This window comes from Rattus norvegicus, chromosome 15 (genome assembly GCF_036323735.1).
Source record: "Rattus norvegicus strain BN/NHsdMcwi chromosome 15, GRCr8, whole genome shotgun sequence".
NCBI lineage: Eukaryota > Metazoa > Chordata > Mammalia > Rodentia > Muridae > Rattus > Rattus norvegicus.
Genome location: NC_086033.1, coordinates 30,740,244 through 30,764,345, shown reverse-complemented (window position 1 = coordinate 30,764,345; position 24,102 = coordinate 30,740,244). Strand labels below are relative to the sequence as shown.

General features: G+C 41.3%; 1 gene segment (V, D, J or C); it reads right to left on the bottom strand.

Moving 5' to 3' along the window:
• Positions 1-18,059: 18,059 nt before the first annotated feature.
• LOC134482064 (T cell receptor alpha variable 19-like) lies at positions 18,060-18,814 on the bottom strand. The segment is given in 2 exon segments: positions 18,060-18,460; positions 18,647-18,814. Coding segments are annotated over 2 exon segments (450 nt in total).
• Positions 18,815-24,102: the final 5,288 nt, after the last annotated feature.

Sequence of the window (24,102 nt, the reverse complement as noted above, 5' to 3'; positions counted from 1 at the left end):
ATCAAAATAAGTTTTATTAAAAGTTTAATAAAAATTTAAACAGTAATAAAGATTAAAAAAGAAAGGAAATTACCAATGATTGAGATATTCTACTTCTATGTATTTCTCAATGCTAGGAGATACTACATATGCATTTTACCACAGCAAGGCCATGATACCCAAGATGCAGAACCAGCCTGGTACCACCTGTCACCAGACGAACAAGATACTGCACATGAGAAGAGAGAGTGTCCTCAGCCATGTGAAGGAACAAAATCCTGTCATTTGTAGGAAAATAGAGCTGGAAGATACGATGTTAAGTAACATTAACACATAAAGAAATAGATCATAATTTGTTTTTATGTGTGAAAACTAGAAAAGAAAAAAGTTAAGGTGATCTGAAGACAGAAGCAAGTTAGGTTGAAGATGAGGCAGACCTGCTATGCATTTGCTGAGTGCCCAGCTGCCCACTGCATGGGCAGTGCTTGGGTGTCTTTCATGACATACCCAGTTCCAATCTTCTACAGAGAACAGAAAACTGAAGGCTCCCTGAGGCACCTGTGTGTCTAGACAAAGGCCATGAAGGAAAGGGTGTGGACCCTGCTTCCTGATCCAGTCAGAAAAGATTCTGATTGAAGAAGAGTTTGAAATGGCTTCAAACCATGAGTCGATTTCATGTGGAAAGGATAAATAGCATAGTTCTGTGTATGGGTCGTGTTAGTATGGCAGAAGAATGGGCAAGGTATGGGTGTCAGCATTATAAATGTACAATAGAGAAGTTGATGTGGCACTGGCCTCGAAGGATAGCATGAATCTAATAGTGTTCACTTCTAAAGTCCTTTTGTCAACACTATGAGTTTGGGATAAACAAGCACAATATAGTTAGATGGCCAGATAGGTGTGTGTATTTGCTTCTCTCTAATTCTACTTAAGCAAGTTAGGAGATGATTTATTTGTATGTAGTTTTTAAAATTTAAAATGTATTTATATAATTTACCTCTTTCCTCTCTTCCCCCCAATCTCTTTCATAACCCTACCTCTGTTCCCTTCCACAAATTCATGGACCCTTTAAAATTGCATATATATGCAAATAAATATGCAAATGCAGTCTGAGTACATAATCTCACTGATTCATTGATAAGTACTTAGGAGAAACACACTTCATCTCCTCTGATACAGCACTGCCCCTCTGTGGCCAAATACAGAGCTATTCACTCAACAGTTTCCAGAGCTTCCTAGAGTTTCTACGCAGAAACCGTTATCTCACTAACTTTTCCTTTGGCACCAATATTCCTATCCATGGAAAGAGATTTTGTCCTGTTGAGAGCAGCTGTCACACTTTCTCTCCTACACTGAGGCAAGCCGCAGAGGGATCTGGAGAATTTGCTTAAGATGACTGGACGTGTTTGGGAAGAACGATCCTTTTGCAATGTGATGTCTGTACCATACCTGCTGTGAGTGAGGTTTTTACAGAGCACACAGTGGGTCCTCAGGCACTGCATTTCTGATTAGACTCCTTCTGAATTCAGAACCTGGGGAGGAAGCAGTAAAAAGAAAAACGTCAGCAAAACTGAACTAGAATAGAGCAAGAAATTTAAGATCCTTAAAAGAAAAATTGTTGGAAATGAAAAATAATGAATGGAAACACACAGTGGAAGGCATTATTAAAATACTTAACCAAACAGAATGAATGAATAAAGGAACTATTAGTGAATGGTTATTGCTGAGATTAATATTACAGATGGGGGAAAGGTGATGGATACTACATTCAAACATTACTTAGGAAGTTAAAAGAAAAAAAGAATGAGCATGACTAAGACTTCTGGGAAATTCTCTAGAGATTAAACTCCCAAAATCATGGCGGGGAAAGGACCTGATAAAAACACTAATAGCATAGAGAGACTATTCAAAATATTATATCAGAAATATTCCCAAATGTAGAGAAAGAAGCAAATATTTGAAACCAAAGGTCCTTGAAACCTTGAGTACCCATGACCAGGGAAGAACCAGTCTAGATAATATTTTAGTCAAGATTTCAAAAATACAAAGCAAACAGAAAATGTAAAAAGACATAAGGGGGAATATCACTCTATACAAAGACAGAAATTCCCGAGTAATATTAGAGTCTCCTTCAAAGCAGAATGATATAATTGAAGCCCTGAAAGCAGATAAATGCTAAACAAGATTTCTATACTCTGAAAATTAACTTTTAGCACTGGTGGAGAAATAAAGACATTTCAAATAAGCATGAGCTGAGGGAGTTCATGGCCATCAGGCTACAATTGTAATAGATATCAAAGGAATAATAAATACAATGGGAGAAGAAAGTCTCAACCAATGAGAGAAAGAACAAAAGATCTCTACTAAGTCTCTTTCAGGTCAAGACCCCGATAAACCGTGAAGTCAAATCTTAGAATCTTAATATTTACAACCTGGAGTATAATCTTTAACCTTGAGCATTTTAGGGGCATTCACAATCCTCTCTGTACAAGTTCAAATAAGTTAGAAAGCTTACGTGCTATATGACAACTGTGAAGGAGCCGTGGTCACTACACTACTGTTAGATCAGACATAAGGTGGCTCTAGAGTTGATAGAGATAAAGAATCAGCTTCTATTATTTTAATTACTTGACAGTTTCATAGAATGTGTTTGGTCATATTCTCCCCACTTTACCAACTCTTCTAAGACCCCTGGCTCTACGCATCCTGCTTTATGTCTTAGGAAACACACTTTAAGAAATGTTTTTGACCCAGCATTGTTCCTGACTAAAAGAAAAACAGGGACAAAACTGGAGCAGAGCCTGAAGGAAAGGTCATCCAGTGACTGACCCAAATTGGGATCTACCCATGGGGTGTGTCTTCTGATTGTTTTGTCAGATATTAGAGTAGCTACACATCCTTGTTCATCGTCCCATTTGCTTAAGACTATTTTTCCCTCTTTTTGTCTAAGATGGTGTCCACCTGTCCTGAGGTATGTTTCTTTCCTAAGATGGTGTCCACCTGTACTGGGGTTTATTCCTTAGAAACAGCAAAAATGTTGTACCCTACTTTCTGATCTAATCTTTTAGTTTGTATCTCTTGTATCATTAGGGAGTTGATATCATAAATGTTAAAATTATTGAAAATTTGTATTAATTCCTGTGAGTTTTGCCTTTGTGGCTTTCTGTTAGACATATTTTGATTCAATGTGATGAAACTAATCTTCTCTTCAAGCTTAGGTATTACCTCCAGCATCTTCTTTTGAGCTGGCTTAATGGTTATATATTATTCAAGACTATTGTAGAATGTTTTCCCTTTTCCTTCCAGTATGACTGATAGTTCTGCTGGGTATAGTCTTGGCTGGCATCTGTGGGCTTTCATAACTTGTAGAGCATCTGACCAATGCTTTCTGAGTTTCATGATCTCCACTGGATAATGGAGTGTTATTCTGATAAGTTTACCTTTGTATGTGGCTTGATCTTTCTCTCTTGTACCTTTCAATGTATTTTCTTTGTTCTATAAATTTAATGTGTTGGTGGTCATAAAATACAAGTGTTATCATTATAGTTCTATTTGGTTCTCTATATGCCTCTTGGATCTTTAAAGGCATCTGTCTCCTCAGACTGAAAAAGGTTTTATCTACTATATTGTTGAAAATATATTTTGTGCATTTGATCTGAATCACTTTTCCTTCTATATCCATTATTTATACGTTTTCATTGGTCCAGAATTTCTGTGTGGGTCTATTTCTTCTCATATCCTCATCCTTCCCTTCTTCCTCCTCTGAAAGTCAAGAGGGCTCACTCAACTGGTAAGATTGAGTGAGCTTAGACCACAGGAATCTCCGAGACTTGAGATCAGCAGGAGTCAAGTCACTTCCTACCAATTTCAGTACCTGCTCTGGAACATATAACCACAACACCTCCCTGAGAGGACCATGAGCAATCAGTCACATATTGTGGAAGAATTCTCTCTCCTAAAGCATTCATTGCTGGGCCTTGAACCTGCCTTGCTGCAGGCCAGGTTCAAGAAGCTGCTGCTGCTGCTGCTGCTGCTGCTGCTGCTGCTGCTGCTGCTGCTGCTGCTGCTGCTGCTGCTGCCACATCTACTGTTGATGTTGATGCTGCCATGGTAGCTGATGTGAGACCCATGATCCCAGTTACCTGTTCTCTACAAGGTGCCCAGACCTCCTCACTTCTCTTGTGAGGGCTATAACACTCCTGGGATTCCTACCAGATTCAGAGCCATGTGGAACCCATTTGTCTCATTTTGTTTCACCCTCTGAGTGGACAGGAGACTATGCTCCTTTTCTTCTTCCTCCTCCTCTTCCTCTTCCTCTCCTCCTCCTCTTCCTCCTCCTCCTCCTCCTCCTCCTCCTCCTCCTCCTCCTCCTCCTCCTCCTCCTCCTTGACATTTCTTTTTCTGAGTAATTCAATTCCTCTGTCTTCAAGACTTGACATTCTTCTAATTGGTCCACTTATTTATGAAGTTTACCTCTGTGTGTGTGTGTGTGTGTGTGTGTGTGTGTGTGTGTGTATATTTCTGAATTTTTACAGTTTCATATGTGTTTTTTCAAAGCATTTACTTATTAAATTTTTATATTTTATATTATGTGTTGATTCAATATTCCATCAAATTGTTTATGTTTTTGAGCTTCATTCTAGCATTTATCCATGTTCTTTTGAGTTCTTTGATCATGTCGGTTATTGCTATTTTGAAAACATGTCTGTGCATCATCTAAGTCACTTTTCTTGGGGTATGTTACTTATGGTAGCAGTAATTTTTGGTAGAGTCTAATTGTATTTGCAATGGTACCCAGAAATCTGGAGTTAGGTCATTGCTACTTAGTTTTGGTATAGATATATTATCTTTATTCTATGAAATTGGTGTTTGAAGCTGTGTCTACTATTATTCCAACTAGCTGTATGGGGTTTAGGTTTCAGTCTGTGGGAAAATCAGTGTTAATGTTCGAAGAGGGTTTCAGAAGTAGTCCCAACTCAGCTCAAGCTAAGCGAGACTTCTTAACATGGGAGCAGAACTTCTGTAGGGTTAAAGGATTTCACAGTGAAACTTCTGGAGTTCAGAATAGGTACTCTGGCCTTTACCACAAAAAACTGGCATAGGTAGAATTGCTGATACCTCAGGTAATGAATATTAGTGAGTTGGGATTCCCTGCATAAAAAGGGGGAGAAGAAAGAGGACTGGAAGATGTGGGGCACACAGTCCTCAGGTGAGTGAAAGGGTGGGTCTAGTGTTCCTCCCCAGAGAAGACATTTCTTTCATTTCAGTGATGAGTACAGTTGGTAGGGTGACTCCAGCGTCTACTTAGAGAAAGGGTGTGAACAATGAGGGTGGGTAGCATTAGTGTAGATAGACAGAGTTGAGTTTGGGGTGAATCTAGTCTCCCCGGTTGAGGATGTGGGCAAATATATTCAATGGGCCTGGATGTGTTTATTTAAAAAATGTGGCTGCCCTTACCTGATGGGGGTTATGCCAAAAGATATGAAGGAAGGCAGGTGTGTTAGACACCATGTGTACCTTAGCAAGTAGTGGGATTGTGTGGAGTTGCTGGTCTAGTGTTTCCGATTAGGGAGGGGTAATCATTGCCTTGCAGATGTGGGTAGGATAGTGTTTTAAATCTGGTGACTCCCTAAAGGAGAAGCTAAGGATGTACAGTTAGGAGGAAGGGGTTGTCAGGGCTGGGTAGAGCTCAGTTAAGAGAAGTCTAGGCTACTCAAACAGGGATGAAGCTTAAGGGTGATTGGTCGGGGGTAGTGAGGCTAACAGCATGGGATAGATATCCCTACCTAAAGGCAGTGTATGGAAAAGGGCACAGGAAGGCAGCCAAATAATCAGTTTCAAAGCCAGGAACATAAATTAGTGCCAGAGTGATTTCCTCAGTTGGATCTTAGATAAAATAAATGGTATTCATTAGGAAGATAAAACATTTACATTGTACTTAATAACAATCTTCCAAATACATAAAGCAAAAACTGAGCTTCAGTAGAAACAGATCATTTAACAAGAACAGTCAGAGACTCCAGTACTTCACTGTTAGTAATAAATAGGAACAGTGAAGAAACAACAAAAAGAAAATAGACGGTAGCAACACTATCTCACTGTGAAGGTCTAGGTAAAGTATTACGGCCTTCCTGAGTCAGGGCTCCTATTCCCGCACAAACATCATGACCAAGAGCAAGTCGGGGAGGAAAGGGTTTATTCAGCTTACACTTCCACACTGCTGTTTCATCACCAAAGGAAGTCAGGACTGGAACTCAAGCAGGTCAGGAAGCAGGAGCTGATGCAGAGGCCATGGAGGGATGTTTCTTACTGGCTTGCTTCCCCTGGCTCGCTCAGTTTGCTCTCTTATAGAACCCAAGACCTCCAGCCCAGGGATGGCACTACCCACCATGGGCTGGGTCCTCCCACCTTGACCACTAGTTGAGAAAATGCCTTACAGCTGGGTCTCATGAAGGCATTTCCACCACTGAGGCTCCTTTTCTGTGATATCTCCAGCTTGTGTCAAGTTGACACACAAACTAGCCAGTACAGGCCTAATGGAATGTTAAGGCCTAAGTAAAATGTTAAGGCCTAGGTAACAGTTACCTGGCTAACCTGTCATTATAGGGAAATTTTCTCTGCTGTTACTAGGAAACTTTCTAATGCCCAAGGTGATTACTTATTCTGTTATATTCTAAGCTCTTGGGAACCATCATGATAGAATCAGTAGAACTGTTCGTATAGTTACTCACTATAAACTTGGACCTGAACTAACCACCCAGCAGCTCTTCCTGCACCTGTGTGTAAGCTTTTATGGCATTAGCTTTAAAGAAACTATTTAAAGAGATACAAGAAACTATTTAAAATAAGATTTCCATTTTGAGTAGGGATTGAGTAAAGTTTAAGTTTCCAAGCCCTCCTTGGGACTGACATACTACTTGGCAAAAAGAAACATGAGTGTTAGACAAGTCCCATCCTGGTAGACAAGTGAAGACATGGATGTTAGAAAAGGCAAGTCCCCTGCCACAGTTGAATACCCCAACCAATGGGAGCAGTGTACAACGATGAGCTGTCCCTAAGGAAATCTCCCTAAATCCTGATTGGTGGAAAAACTTGGCACAGGTGTTTGTAGATCTCAGGCTTTAAAAGGCCTGAAGGACCTGCACCTGGTGTTATGGTTCAATTCCTTAATCAGGGCTGTGACCCTGGCATATGCTCAATGAACTATTCCTGTCTGACTGAGATTGGTGTTCGTGGGGTTTGTGAAGCAATTCCTGGACCCCAACACTCATAAATATCCATCCAGCCAAGAACATATTCTTAAACATGCAGGGCCATTCTTCAGAATAGGGCAAATTCCTGGTCCAGAGAAACTCCAAGGATATGCACAGAACTTAGGTAAGGAAAAAATACAGCGTGAATCTCACTCACATCTGTTTAACAGTATAGACGCGTTTGGGGGATGCTTTCCCAGTGCATCAATAGGCCATATGCATGTGTCCACCCTTGCCATGACCCACTCTGCTCAGGACTGAATGTGTTTGAGGCACATCTAAGATACATCACTGTCCACAGCAGTTTTCCATGGATGTCAGCCTTTGCCTGTTTCTCCTTTTGCTCCTTACTCTTTACAAGTTCAGCACACTGTGGCTAAAATGTTTACATTGATTCAGTAATCCCATCAGCTTCTGTTAGTTCTAAGTTGAAAATTTCTACTTCAGGAGGGAGTTTATATGGAGAAATGAAGCTAAAGGGCAAAGTTTTGAACCTATGCGGTTCAAAGTTTAGATGAGGGTGAAACTCTACAAACACGGGAAAGAGGCATTAAACTAGATACATATTCTGTGGTGTCTTCCTGATGTCTTGTGACTAAGAAGAGACATAACCACTCTGCTGAGGTTTGTGTACAGGCTGCAGGTGTGTGGGGAGCACTGTGCATCCATAGCACAGAAATAAGTGCCTGAGTCTGTGGTCTGGGAGGAGGAGATGTGCAAAGAGCTTCGTCGTTCCGTTGTGACTGTCGTGGATGTCAGTCTTCCACTCTTCTTTGTCCCAGAAGGATTGTAAAAGAGGCTGACAAGGCTTCCCAGAGGACGTTGGTAAAACCACTGCAGCTGGGTTGCTGAGGTGGAAAAGTTGCACTGCAGCTCTGCGTTCTCTCCTTCCTGCATAACCAAGGACACAGGACTCTGCTGCACTTGCTGCCCCTTCACCCCTGATTAGAAACAGAGAAAGAGACACAGATGGCTGTCATTGCAGTGTCCACAGAGCCCTGAGCACACCCATGTCCTCTGAGAAGGTGGGAGCTCTGGAGGACTCCTAAGCTGCACTCCCACCCCTCCATGTGCTGAGTCAGATCCTCTCAGGAGCCCTGAATGCTGACAGCCAGACTCACAGCAAACCTGGGTGCACAGAAGCCCCAGCAGAGAGTGCAGCAGCCTCTTCATGGTGCTTGTGTGGCTGCTGGAGACAGAAGCAAGTAACCAACCCCTGGGCTGTAGTGTCAGGGTGGCTGTTGAAGTGTCCCCTCCTCCTGCAACCAGTCAACTCCACCCAGGAGCCCTGCAAGGCCACACCCTGCTGAGTTCCCTCCCAGCCTTCAGAGCCTGAAACTCCTCCCAAACCAGACCTGGCTGAGAGTCTGGGTGGAGGAGGTGAGGGGAGATTGTTCTTTGATGATATTGGGACCTAAGACAATTGAGGAAACTCTGAGGAGGAGGGGACCAGTTTACCCTAAGAATAAAGTGTCTGGACTGTATCAACAAGAGCCTGAGGAGTGGTGTACAAAAGAACAACTGAATATTATATCCAGAATATGGGTGCATGCTCTGACTAAAATGTTTTCCTTGCCCTATAAATTGATTTAAAGGAGATTCTCCAATCACATAGAGTAACAAGATAATAATTATTATGTAATATAGATTTAATGATCTCCTTTTCTTGGAATAGATAAGGCAGGTGTATTTGGTCACTCCTTTTACAACCCAAGTTTGTGGTAAATAGTTTTAAAGGGCCTGTGAGGAGGAAGTGGGAAGAGAAAACAAACCAGTTTGTAAACTCCTGAGGAACAGGAGCAAGAAGTGCTGGTGTGCTGTTGTGCTTGGTGACTGCACAGAACAGCGTACTTCCCACTTGTAACAACGGAAGTACGCATTTTAAAGTTTTTCAGAACATGACAAAATCCCTGAAAGTGCCCGCATGTCTTATTGATCAATTCTCAGGTGGTTTGTGTCCAGCCTGCACTCATGACTCAGTGCAGAGAAGCATGCAGCTGCCTCAGTCTAATGATCAGGAGAGTTTTTTATCTTTCCTGCACTCAGTCTGAAAACCCCCATGCCTGATACAAGTTGACTTCCTGGTGTGAGCTTCAGGAGGCAGTAGAAACCCAGGTGAGGGTGTCACACATGCAGGGAAGGACCCTGAGGGACTAGGGATGAGCACCTGCCCCTCAGCTCCAGAGCAGCTGCTGCACATGCACAGGTGCAGCCATCATGCTGGGGCGCCCCTGGGCTCCGCACCCTCCTGTAGCTTCAGTGCTGTGTGTAGTTTCTGAGCCACAGGAGGGTCTCTGTTCAGTGTGAAGCCACACAGTGTTCTTTCTGTGAAGATGGACTAAAGATGAGTGACAATCACAGAGCTGTCCAAGCTTCAGGATGCCCAGCAAGGTCACCAAGAGGAGCAGAAAGCAGCTGACTCCTGTCAGGGATTCTCTAGAAAACAAATATAACCAGGACACCACCAGTGCCCAGAGAAGAGCACAGAGGTTGCTCTGAGCTTGAGGAGATATTGGTTCCTTCACTACAGGGAGATTGAAGGGACTGGCAAGAAGAGCAATTCTTGGCGATGATCTTCCTCTGGTATCTGAGATTCTTCTTCCATTGCTAAAAATCCTCTGACTAAAATATGCCTAGTCAGGACTATGGCCATTGCAGTAGAGTACAGACATAGATTTATCATAACCTACTTTATAAGGATTCTTAAATGCTTTAACCTTCCTTCTAAGCCATTGACCGAAGGTAGGGGTGCAAGATTGTTAATCAGATGAGATATGCAGCTGTTTAGAAGTAGTTCATTGGGGAGATTGTAATCTTCATTTTCAGAATATGAGCAGTCTTGTCCAAAACATCAAACATGAATCAGTAGCTGCCATCCAAGCCATAGCTGCAGTCCAGTCAGCAAACACCCAAACATGAATGGTAGCAGCAGCCATATCCAGAAGAAACCACAAGGCTCCATCAAACTGGCACAAGTCTTCAGAAACAGCAGGAATACTATGAGATGTTTTTGGGCAAATGTCTCTCTATGAAGTCATGACAATCAAAAATCTTTGGAGACCAGCAAAGTGATGTAAGGCATAGCAATGCAAGAGCATTTTCAGTAACGACCAGTGAAGCATTACAAGGTAAACTAATGTGAGAGCATCCTCTCACTGTCTGTGGGGTTATATTTATACTCTTCCTAAACATCCTTCACACTCTCAAGCATCTGCTCCAGGAAAACATCATATACCTTCTCACAAGACAGCATCCAGAAAAACACACTTGTCTCAGCAAAACATCCTCTCATAAGACAGTTTCCAGAAAAGCATCACATGACACAGTCGAGTCTCCAAAGAAACCAGAAATTACCACTTCAGTAGGGAAAGTAAGTTTTTGTATCTTTCCTTTAATCTACAGAAAACTCATTTCCTAATTAGAGAACAGTGTCCTGTAGAGAACAAATTTCAAAATAAGTTAAAATTTTGATGTGCTTCTCACTGTCTGGCTCTCACCCGACATGAATTAGAGTTACTTGGGAAAGGGAAACCTCAACTCAAAAATTGCCCCCTTGAGGCGTGGGGACTGACTCACTTGTGATCCTGGGCTGTGTAGAATAGCGAGCTGAGCACGCCATGGGGAACCAGCCAATAAACATCATTTTCCCATGGCGCTTCTTTAATTTCTGCCTGGATTCCATACCTAGACTTTGTTTAATGATGGACTACAGCCTGTAAGCTGAAATAGACCCTTTCTTTCCTAAGTTGGTTTCATCTCAGTTAACAGGGACAGTAACTAGAACAGAAATTGGTACCAATGCTGATGGACCTGACCATGTGAATTTTTATGTCTTGAACTATTTTGTATATGAATGGTAGAGAATTTGGAGCTTCTGACCATGCTTAATGAGATGTGGGAATATGGAAGAAAAGAATATTAGTGATGATCCCTGTTTGAAAAGTTCTGAGGGAAGCTTAAGACTCTCCCATGGACTCTATTTGGAATGTTTGTGTGGTACTTTGAGATAAGAATCTATGGCTTCTGGTCAGGTAGGACTGAAGAATCAGCTGTGAAGTGAAATTTCTGCTTTACTAAGATAATTAATGCTGGTTAAGTGAATATTAAAAATCACCTATGATTAAGAAGAGGAAAGAATAATTAGAGTGAAATTTAGAAAGTATTTCCTCAAGGTTTACACACAGATGTGGTTCAGAGGGGACCCAAACTGCATCTCAAGATGGCAGCCAAATTTCATCAATAATGTATAAATGTATTTCAGAAAAATACATAGTGATTGAAGAGGTCATATAGAGAATTTGAGGCTTGGTGATTTGAGGTAGAGTTAGAGTCCTTGAAGATGCTGTAAGAGGGTCTTAGTAAATGGGAAGCTTCAGTTGTAGTGGAGTTCCTAGCATAGTAAAGATGTCATGACTTCTGTGGGGAGCACCAGGAACTGCAGTTGGTATGAAGAAGAGCTTGTTCATATAAGCATATGAAACAAGCACAGCTTGCAGTGGCTTGGAGAGTCAGAGAAATTGAACTGCCAGTCTCTTTGGAACCGGGAAGACCATGAGTGAACTCCAGAGGCCAGATACTTAGCTCCATTATTTGATTTGCACTGGGGAATGTTGGGATTTTCTTTGATATGACTGTAACTGTGCCCTGGTCCATCATTTTTGATTCTGCAAGAGAGTCTGAGTATTTTAGAGACCGAACAACAAATGTAGGGCTTTTAAAGTTATACCGTGGTTTATATCATATTAGCAAGAGATCTTAGAAATAACAAGAAAAGAAAGGCCATGTTTTAATTGTGTTGCCTTTGTGTGTCAAATTGAAAAAGGGTCAATTCTATGGGTCAGTTTTTTATCAACTTAACACAAACTAGAGTCACCTGGGATGAGAGAACCCCAATTAAGTGTTTGCTTCCTTATGATTAGCCTGTGGACATGTTTGTTGAGGTACTTTCTTGATTGGTGATTAATCTGAAACTTCCTAGCTCATTGTGGACAATTCCACTCCTGGGAAGGTACATGGTCTTAGCTTGTATGAGAGAGCGAGCTGAGCAAACACAAGAAGCCAGCCAAAAAGCAGTACATCTTCCTGGTTCTGCTTTAACACCTGCCTGGAGTTCCTGCCCTAACTTCCTCAATGGTGGCCTGTAGCCTCTAATCAGAAATAAGAGCTTTCATATACAACTTGCTTCTGGCCCATCGTTTGTTATAGCAAATGGAAAAGTAGCTGGAACATTCATGTATCAAGGAAAAGTTATATTTTCTAAATTTAGCTATAAATTCTAAAATGTTAGAATCTAAAGTGTTAAACTTGTGACTTTAAAATTTTTTGTGAACAGAAAATGTGCACAAAAATTTTGGTGTGAAAAATACAATATCTTGATATATTAGAGGCATTTATCAGAAATATCACAGTTCAGAAAACTATAACATATTTTATTGCTAAAGTTCAAAACATCATCAAAATTCACCGTCGGTAGAAATTCGACTGATGCTACTACATCAGGATTTCTTTTTTCCCCCCTCCCAGGAAACATTAAAAATGTACAGTTACAAGAAGACCCAATTAAGAATTATTGAACCTAAAAAAGAATTACAGAAGTAAATCAAGTAAATGAAAACTATTATAGCAGGCTTGAAACTTACAATTTCCCGTTTGCTGCACTAATTCAGAATTAAATTCAACAGGTGTCACACTGATTAGGGACTAAGTTAGCCATGGGAACGTCTCTTTGCCATTTCTCTGAGGTGTCACTGAGTCCTAGGAATGACGCCTGTCATAGTGTAGGGCTGTCAACAAGAGACTATTCCAGTCTTGGACAGCAGAGGGCGGCAGTCATGAGCATCACCTTCCATTTCTACTGCCACGATTGTAGTTCTAGTGAAGGGTTGTGTATTAAATTATGCAAAGAAACATAGAAGAATCAGAATAATTATTGTAAGCCTTGACAGGTCCATTCAGTGAGGCAATTTTGTGCCAAAGGCAGCACACAAAAGACAGAAGTCCCCTCAGACCAGAGGGGACGATGTGGTCACAGTGAAGAGTGAGAACAGAAAAGAAAACTGGAGGAAGTCAGGGAGGGAAGATAAGGATCCCAACACTGGAAACTGTTGGGAAATAAACTGACTCTGAGTTAAGCAACCGAAAAAGAAATCACAATATAAAAAAGCTGCAGCTAAAGGCTGTAGGATCTTGGTGACACCGAAGTGTACAATGAAAAATACGTTGGCCACCCAAGTCTGTGAAACTCAGCTATTCACTTCCTCTAAATCCAAAATACTTTTTATGGCCACCTTATCATCACTTGGAAAATTAAAGTCATAATGATTGGCATCGGCCAATCCTAAGTGTGGGTAAAGGGTTCATTAAGTTGTGTAGACTCTGAGTTTAGTTAATTTTGGTGTGTGATATTTTTATTTATTTTCAAGACTTTCTTACAATAAAGCTTAAAAGCAAAATAAAATTGTAATAACAGGGAATTCGGAGAGAGAAGGCTTTCCATACATTTTAGTTTTAAAAACAATATAAAACTCAAAACCATGCGGACATCCCTGAGGGCTCTTCTTAGGCCTACGACTCAAAGTAAGAAACTCTGAAGCATGAACTTTCTAATCCCACGTGGAAGTTTTTAGATCATTTATCATCTAAACGATACAACAAATATTTTAATGTATCCGTTTATCACCTTAATATTCATACCAGTGAAAAACAAGAAATATGGACACTGACCTTTTACATAAGGAAGGCGAGTGATCAGCTTGTACAGCCTAAGCTAATGCATAACTTATTTATTATCCCATTGGAGGTCACTTGGGTTGTACCCATCTCCTAGTTGGTGGGAAGTGTGTAAGTACAGGTATTTTTGTGGTTCATGGTCTGAGGGTCCATTGGATATATGTGTTAGTCACGTGGTTGGATCATATGGCCGTTCTAGTTTTAATTTTTGAGCAGCCTCCACACTGGTTGGTACAGTGACCATACCAGTTTATAACCCCTCTGCAATGTATAAGGACTTCTCTTTCCTTACGTCCTTAGTGGTGTCTGTGTTAGTTTTATAATAATGACTTAGCTGAAGTGACATTCATTTGACTGAAGCCTTCATTTGTGTTTCCCTGAGAGCTAAAGGGATTGAAAACCTTTTATAATATTTACTGGCTATTTGCATTGAATTTTTGAGTATCTATTCAGGTCATTCATTCATAAATTGGCTAAATGATTTGGTCTTTGAGTTTTCTTGAGAAAATACCTCCACAATTTGATCTGTAGTGAGTCTTTAGGCCATGTGCTTGGTTGAAGATTGGTGTGGGAGGGCCCAGCTCAGTCATGTGGTCCTGGATGTAATAAGAAAGCAGGCTGAGCATACCGCATGGGGCAGGCCAGTAAGCAGAACTCCTCCACAGCCTCTGCCTCTGTTGTTACCTCCAGGTTTCTGCCTTGATTTCCGTAGGTAATGAAACATAAAACATTCCCTTCCCAAGTTGTTTTGGTTACAGTGTTTAATCACAGCAACACAAAATTAAACTAGACAACCTTCTAGTGTCCTTTTCAATTCTTCCTTCATTAAAGTTTTCTTTGGGAGATCTTCCACCTCTTTGTTTATGCGTTTTTTAAGCCATAGAGAAATAATTTTTCTTGATTTACTTTTTGCCTGGTTTTTTATTACTTGCACATAGAAGGTGTCTGGTATCTGTATACTGGCTTTTGTATCCTCCACCTCCCAATATTCCCTTCCTAACTTAATGTTTTTTTTGGTAGCCCATTAATTCCAACGAAGGCTTTTTATACTCGCGTTTTTTTTTTTTTTGAGACGAGTCTCTCCCTGATGCTGAACTCACTGATTCCTCTGTGCTTTCGGGTCAGTTGAGTACCAGTGACCTCCTTCCCAAGTGTTCAGATTGCAAGAACTTGCCACTAGTCCTAGCTTTAGTTTCAAAATTTTGATTTTAATTAACATAACATTGTACCATTTCATTCTCCCTCTTTTCTCTCCAGCCCCTTTTGTATTCCTCTATCCCCTGTCAAATCCCAGCCTCTTTGATTCAACTATTATTGTTACACACATGCATGCCTTCAAGCACGCACACATGCCTGCACATACACGTGCACATACACATCATATGTATGTTGTTTATTTATATATAACATGGGAATAAATATATAAATATAACCTGGTGATTCCATTGAGTGTTGTTTGTGTGTATAAGCCTTAAGGACCGACCATTTGTACTAGTTAGCTTTACTTTGAAGTGAGGCTGAGGGCTGAAGTAAGGAACTCACATTTGCACATGAGCCCTTTGCTGACAGAGTACGTACCTCTTGTCTTTCAGGTCTCCTGTGTACTATCTTGTCACTTGATGTCAGGGAACATCGAGCTACTAAACCTGTGTCTTGTTGTCTGGAACAAGATGATAATAAGGACAAGCAGAGCAAAGCATGTGGGTTGTGGGCAGGTTCAGCTAGGGCAAGACAAAGACAATGGTTACAGACAGACAAGGGACAGGCTAGTGGGCAAGGACCAGCAATGCTTTGTATCAAATGTAGTACCTGCCTGATAACAACCTTCATTCTGTTTTCAAAATAGAAATGTATACCAGTCCACTGGATGCAGAATAGGGAGCCAGGTAAGCAAAGGTTCGAGACCCTAGACAGTTGGAGGAGGGAAGCAGTGAGGGCAGGCTAGTTTTACTTTCCTTTGAAAAACTTACCAGTAGAATTACTCATTTGATCTGAAAGTAATTTAATAGTTTTCCCATCTGAATAAAACCAACACTAGATTATAAAGCTGTACTGAATTGTGTTTTCCTTTTTTCTACATATACATTTTTGTCACAGGCAGTTTTTAATCAAGTGGCTGAGTGCAACATAGACCTAACAAAAAATTCCAACCAGAGGACTCGGTAGCAACAAAGTGGAGATATGATGAGCAAGAAAGGGTCCCTGAGATGTGGGGTGGATGGTGAGTAATTTCAGGAAATCCCGAAAATAACAGCAGAATCTCTAGACTGCAGCAGAGTCTGGAGCCTGCTGGCCATTATCAATCACCTTACTTACAGAAGTTGGAAGAACCCTCCTGCAGTCTGTGATAATGGATCTGTGGCCCTCACCCTGAAAGATGTGCTCTGTTATGTCTCCTGCTTTGGCCAGTCCACCTTTAACATGCTTGCAGCCTGAATCAGTTAGGACTTGGATTTAAATTGAAATTGTTCACTGTTAGATAACTGCTGCCTGGCCCTACCCCATGACAGTACTCTGAGGATTAGGGGAGTTTACCCCATCACCTCTTTCATTCTCTGAAAGCCAGGGTCCTGTGCCAAGTGACACAGAACCAGGGTCATACCTTTTATAAAAACTTGGCCGGCCACACTCTTTTTCTCTCTGCTCTTAGCAGCTGTGGAGCTTGGCCTTTGTAACCCAGCACTAACTGAGGCTCTGATGTTGAAGAGACCCCACCTAGGAACAAGGCCCTTAAGTCCCCAAAAGATGAACTTTTATTATTACTTTATAAGGGGAATTCAGGATCTCTATGACTACCCAACTCCTCATCTTTCACAAGAGGGGTAACTAGAAAATCCAGATGCCTGGTGAAGTTCAGAATGATCACGTGGGCATCTTCCACATTTCTTCAGCATAACATACTAAAAACATTTCTAATGTTTTGTGAAAAGAACCATAACAAGAATTCAATGGGAAACCACTTTACTTACGTCTTACTGCCTATTCTCACCCATTTTTTTCTACCTCCTTCAACATCCTAACTTCTTCCCTCCTTTTCTTCCTCCCCTTCTCTGTCTTCTCCTTCTCCTCCTGAGTCACACTTATTTAGACACTGCCTTCTACTATCTGATGTTTGCTGGCCTGGTGTTGTCATCCTGGGCTTGACTCCTTCTCAGTTACACAGTTTATAATGAAAAGACACTGGGCAGGTGACCCATCTGAAGTGTCCCCTCAGCAGAAGCCTCCAAATGAGATCAGTATATTTAGGCAGGTTTCAAAATTATATTTTTGCCCAGAAGAGGGCATTTGTGGAAGTTTTATACTTGTCCTTGTGGCACAAAGGCTTTTGTAGTATGATTATAGAAAGAGGTCTAACTTAGAATCTTTTCTGCCACACTTGGTCCCAATTCTAGCTTTGAGAAAAGTCAGTGTAAGACATCTAATTTAATAGTTGGTCTGGCATTAAAATACTGCAGAAATGACGGAACAATTCTTCAAGTTAAAAAACTTAACAGTAGAATTACTCATTTGATCTGAAAGTAATTTACTAATTTTCCTGTCTGCATAAAGCTGTACTGAATTGTGTTTTACATTTTTCTACTTATACATTTTTGTCACAGTTTTTAATCAAGTGGCTGAGTCATGTTGATTCGCTTGAATACAAATTGTGGGTAGACAAAGAAATACTTTCCAAATGGTAGTCTGTGCTTACCTCTGAGCTCTGGGACTACAGACATTCACTACTGCATCTGGCTCCAAGTTCCTCCCCACTCACCCTCCCATCTCGGTCTGCTCATGTTCTGTCTCTCATTAGAAAATAATAGGCTTCTAAGAAACAACAACAAAACATAAAAAATGATAAAATAAAGTCTATCACATCAAAATTGAACAAGACAAACCAAGAGAAAGAAAAGAATTCAAGGGAAGGCACCAGAATCAGAAACCCACTTATTTGAACACTCAGGATCCCAGAAAAACACTCAAGTGGAAGCCATGATAGATGCAGAGGACTTAGTGCCGACCTGTGCTAGCCCTGAACATGTGTACCTCAGGTAACTGATTTAAAATGGACATCTCACATGAATTGTACTAAGCTTTATTGTCAGACCCCTTCCAGTGCTACCACAACCCTTGCCTCTTCCTGTCTGTGGAGTATATTCTCAGAACCTTTGTCTCTGGTTGAGGTTTTTGTGGGGCTCTTTTAGATGCCTCTGCCACTGTGCCCTCACTCATAGCACAGAAATATACTGCCGAGTCCTCAATCTGCGTGGCTCTGATGATGAGTCCAATGGAACTTTCTGACTTCTGGAAGTTCAGAGAATAACGACCCTCTGTTGCATTTTCCTTGTAATAGTCCTGACGAATAAGGAAAACCATTTCCCCACTTGCCGTTTGCTTGTACCAGAATAAGTAGTAAGAACTTTCCCGGGTTTCATACACACAGTCCATTGTCACAGTCTTCGTCTCCATCACAGAAATTGAAGCCTGAGTTTGCATTACCTTCTGGGCCATGCTGGTTGCTAATGGAAAAAACACAGAGATATCAGCCTCTTTAACTATAACAATGAGAGTCTAAAGGATGAAATAGCTTATGAGCCAGAGTTCCAATGATCTCTCTCTTTTGCGCCTCAGCAGAGAACAATAACCTCCTCTCCCAGTGACCTTCAGGAATAAGGTTCTGACCCTATGCTGGGGAACTTCCTTACCAAGACAAATGGAGCTGAAAGCTGCTCCCAGAAGGCTTAGAACCAGCATCTTGTTAACTCTTGTTTTGAGTGTAATTGTCTATGTTCTCTCTCAACCCAGAGCTTAACCTGTACCATGTGCTTCAGAGGAACAAGCAAAGTTACTGGTCTGAGTGGTGCAGCCACCCCAACAGGAAATGCCGCTGTCAGTTATGGGGCAGGTTTAATTGTGCCCTGTGATAACTTCCTGTATGGATGTGGGAGAATGTTAGACTGCTTTGAAGACCTGTTGATCTTATTATAATCGACTGGAAACTATCGTAAGAAGATGAACTAATTTTCAAATTGCTCAGATAGATAATGCAGGACATGCAACTTATTATGAAATCTAGTAATATGTGAATGACCTAGCTATGCTGCTTTTGGTTTTATAGATTCATCCTTTTTTCACTAGAGAAAAACAAAAGGTTAACAATTTAAAAAGAATGCAAAACTTCATCTCAGTCTTGCTAAAATTCTAATGAGGGGATTTGGGAAATTTATATGAGAAATAAGGATTTCTTTTTTGGCAACTAACATTTTTATTTTTCATGAGTTTCTATAAAATGACTGATCAGAGAAATCCTTTTTTTTTAAATTGGATATGTTTTATTTACATTTCAAGTGTTATTCCCTTTCCCAGTTTCCTGTGCATAAACCCCCTATCCCATTCCCCCTCCCCTTTCTTCTATGAGGGTGTTCCTCCTCCTTCCTGCCTGTCCTAACATTTCCCTACACTGGGGGATCCAGCCTTGGCAGGACCAAGGGCTTTTCCTCCCATTGGTGCCCAACAAGGCCATCCTCTGCTACATATGCAGCTGGAGCCATGGATCTGTCAATGTGTAGTCTTTGGGTGGTGGTTTAGTCCCTGGGAGCTCTGGTTCGTTGGTATTGTTGTTCTTATTGCGTTGCAAATCCTTTCAGCTCCTTCAATTCTTCCTCTAACTCCTCCAACAGGGACCCAGTTCTCAGTTCAATTGTTTGCTGCTAGCATTCTACTCTGTATTTGTCATGCTGTGGCTAAGTCTCTTAGGAGACAGCTATATCAGGCTCCTGGGAGTTCTTAGTGAAAGCTTTCATATGTCCCCTGAGTAACAAAATCAGGCATATGTGACATGTCAAATAACAGAAGGAAAATACACATAAATGCATACATAAACACACATACACACATACACACACCCTACCTGTCTGTCTATCTACATGTTAATGTGTGCTTCATACTTACAGGAATGAACAAAAATAAATTCACAAAACTTTTATTGAATGAGAAGATGGAATGGCTTTCTCACAAGGACTCTTAAAACCTTCATTCCTCATACAATCAGCACACCAGCCCTTTTCCCCTTTCTGTGTTCTGCTGTCCCTCTCTGTAGAATGGGATATTAAAAACTGTTTCACTCTAGTGAAGTGGAAGTAGTACAGTCTCCCCTAAGGTCTGTGACCTCACAAGCTCCAAGGAGTTGACTACGTTTCCAGTATTAGGCACAATTTCCTCCCCTTGATCAGATCTTAATTCCCATTAAAGAGCTTTGGTTACAAGGAAGGTAGCGATATCTTGCCACACTGTTTATTGTGTCCTTCAAAGGTGTCACAGTTGGACAAACCTGTTGGTTGCTTCACTCTCTTGGAAGCTTACCTAGCACATTCGTGTACCATGAATGGTAGACTGCCAGAAGAAGATTTCAGGTTAAATCTATTGGAATCTGTGGAGTCCTATGTCCAAAGTGTGTGGTGTCCTCTGCAGAGGGACTTATGTTCCACCTCTGAGCTGTAGCTAAGAGCAAGAACAACAGCCTATATTAATTTGAGAGTCATGGTATCGGGGTTGAAGTTAGTCTGTGGCTCTTATGTCAGACCAACTGGCATAATTTCAACAGGCATACATACATACATACAACACACACACACACACACACACACGTACGCGCGCGCACACACACACACACACACACACAGAGTTACTCATCAAATAAGCTTCTTTTTGCAGTAATAAAGGCTCTTGAAGAAAAACATGACTGGCATCAAATCACTTGCAAGATTTTTTAAAAAACAAAATTTGTCGTCTCATACATTAAGCAAGACAATCACTCCCCTCAGCCTGGGAATTCTGTTTAGAGGCACTGGGCGAATTTGTATTTATCAATAGCATAGAAGGGTAGCTCCCCCTTGTGGTTCCAGTCTGTACTGCAGTGTGAGTTTCTCTCTATGTGTGGTAATTTGTCCTGGATCATTAAGTTGTAACATTGTGTTCTGGATGGGAATGCAAGAATGCTACACCAAAAACGTTCTGCAGAGTTTATCAGGGTATCTCAGGCTTCAAAAGTGGGCTTTAGCTTTGTTATCTGTTTGACATGTGAGGGAAAGAGGGCCTCCTATGTTTCCCCAGTCCTCAAATGTCATGTCTATACTACTTCTCTCCATAAACATCTCCCAGCGCACTGTGTGCATGACAAAGGCTGTTCTGAGATCTCTTAACGTCTGGTCACCGTTTCCCTGGAGCCCAGGATGGACCCCGTGACTAGATACTTTCGTCTGTCTCTCGTTTTGCCTATTAACTGCGTCATGAATGTTTCTGATAGGGGGGAGGTTGCAATTTTTAAATTAACCCAAGAGTTCTTTAATAAACCGTCTGCACACAATTTTACTATTTAGCAGAGCCACAAAGGATCATCTCAGGAAACTGTCCCCGCCAGCGGGGACCCAGTTTTTCAGGGTCCCGAAGAGGCCTTCTACCTATGGGCCAAAATGGGGGTGAAGAGAAGAAGGAGACCAAGCAAAAGTTCTGTTGTCAAGATCTCGTTTATTGGAGTGAACGTTACAGCTTTTAAAGCTTTCAGGTAGGGGGAGTGTCCTTTGTGAAACACAGAGGAGGGGGAGATGAAGATATAGACAGTGATAGCTGGAGGCAAAGAAGTCAGGCGGTAGGCGATGATGAGGTCAGGTGATGGAGACACCGGGTGTTGACTCAGGAGATAACTGGTATCTGCTCAAGCTGAGGCATCCCTTGAATGTTATCTTCCTGTGCCGTAAATTCTTGGGAGAGGCCTCTGTTCAACAATCTTAAGACTTATGGCAGTCATCTTAGTGGTGAATATCTGTGGCCAAAGAGCCCAGAGTCACCTAGTCACTTTGAGCCATGCAGTCAAAAACGGCTAGGCCCAAATCCAATATGGCTCCCTACAGGAAACTATACTGTGCCTGTAATATTATTGTGTGTCTATTGAATTTCAAGTATATACATACAAATAATGAAAATGCTCTTCCAATGGGAAGACTATCATGACTTTGTTAATGCAAATTCCTTGGAGTTTGCCCTTGTGTAGGTCATAACCAAAGTCATACTCGTGCTATTATGAACTTATGATGTTGCGAAACATCTATGATGTGTGGATTTGTCGATGTTATCATCCCACTTGTCCTTAGTTTGCTGAAATTATAAAATAGATTCTCCTGAATCAAGGAGGATGTTCTGTTATAAACTGGTCATCCAAGTAATTAGAAATACAATTTTATGTAAAAAATGAGGGAACAGATTATATCAGATTAACAAGGTTTTATATAGAAATCAAAGAATTTGTATAATGAAGAGACAACATACAGAATAGGAGAACTTATTTTCCAACTATTCATCTGTCACAGGGGTGATTTGGAAACAACAACAAAAAGAGAAGTTATACATTAAACGATGGACAAAAGATCTGAACGGAGGAGCAACGAAACACAGTCAAGAAGCAGATGAGGCATGCTCGGTGTCATTGGCCTTTGGTGGAATGCAAAACAAAACCAAGTATTAGACAGCAGATCACTCACTGTGTGGAAGCCATGAGGCCTGATGAGGGTGCATGGTAATGGGATTCAGGAATGCTGATGGGCAGAGGGGGTTAATCAAGAGGGCCACTGCAGCGAGCCTTGTGAAATGCTTAGAAAATCAAAAGCAAAGCTAGTGTTTATTCTCTTTCTGGAAATAAACTCAGAGAAGACAAAACTGGCATGCCATAGTTATCCACAGGTTTATGTACCTCTAGTCATAGCAGCTTAGATTGGAAGTCAACTTAGGTTACCATCAGCAAATGGGCAGACAGAAGTGCAGCATCACAAAGAAGAACACTACTCAGGAAAAGGTAGAATAAAACTGTCATTTTCAGGAAAACTGATGGACCTGGAGGACATTAAATGAAAAAAGCCAGACTTACATTCCTACGCCTGTGCTACCCCGAAAAAACTAAACTAAACAGTAAATAAATAAATAAACAAAGCACACAAGTATCCTGTGTTCACCTGAAAGCCTAGAAGGCTTGGGATGTGTGCATACAGAGGAGAAAGGAGGTTTGATCAGTGGATATACTGTATGCATGTATGGGAACATCTCACTGAACCTTAATGACACATAAATTAGTAAAATGAATGCTATAGGACAATATTATATGCTGTAGCATTTTTTTCAACTTGACACAAACTAGCATCACTTGGAAAGAGGTACCCTCAACTGAAAATTTGCTCCCATCAGCTTGGCCTGTAACCGAGAATGTGATACTTCTTCCTGAATATTGATTGCTATGGGAAGGCCAAGCTCTGTTTGGGTTACCTCCTCTTGGAAGGGTTCCAGGATTGTATGTAGGTGTGATAAATGAGAAGATGGGAGAAACTGGTTCTTAAAGAATGAATGTCATGATCTAGGCAAGGATGGATGACGGATCTTGTCACCAGACACATAAACTACTGTTCACCTTTATCCTACTTGCTCCTTCCTAGCTGAGGTTATTTCCTCATTGAGGGCATGCTGCTATTCTAGCTCATGCTAGCCAAAACTGATGTCATTTCTTATCACTAAGAGCACTTTTCTTACATGCTCTCCCCTTCTCAGTATACTTCCTTCTATAGAGCACATCAGAATGGGGCAGCAGGGAGCATGCTTCCCTGCTTGGAAGGGGAACTGACTTTGTTTAAGTTTTCCTTTTCCTAGTGTGTAAATCAGGGTCTTAAAAACCACAGTCCTCTTAAAGGCAGAACCAGATTTAGATGTTTGTTTCTTTGTCTTAGAGATTCAGATCTTTGCCTCCCTGCTATGCAGTGGCTCCATGCCCCAGTTGTAAACTGAGAGGCTGAGGTAACGTGCGGAGGGCTTCTTCGTCTAACGTCTGGTACATGCTCACTGACCTGGAACTTGAGAGATGTAAGAATGATCTTGGCCTCTCGAGGAGCCAACCAGACCTCAGGGCTGCACAAGGGACAGATGGGACCTTCCCTCACCCTGCACAAAGACACCAGTCTTATTAAAAACCTAAGCCTGAAGGCTCCTCAGGCTCACTGGTTCTGATTTACACGGAGAAACTGGAGAGGTCAAAATGACAATAAGCTTGAGGAAACACACAGAACAAAGCCTGTCATTTCAGCATCCTGCTGCCCTCTGACCCAGCTTATAGAGGTAAAGACAA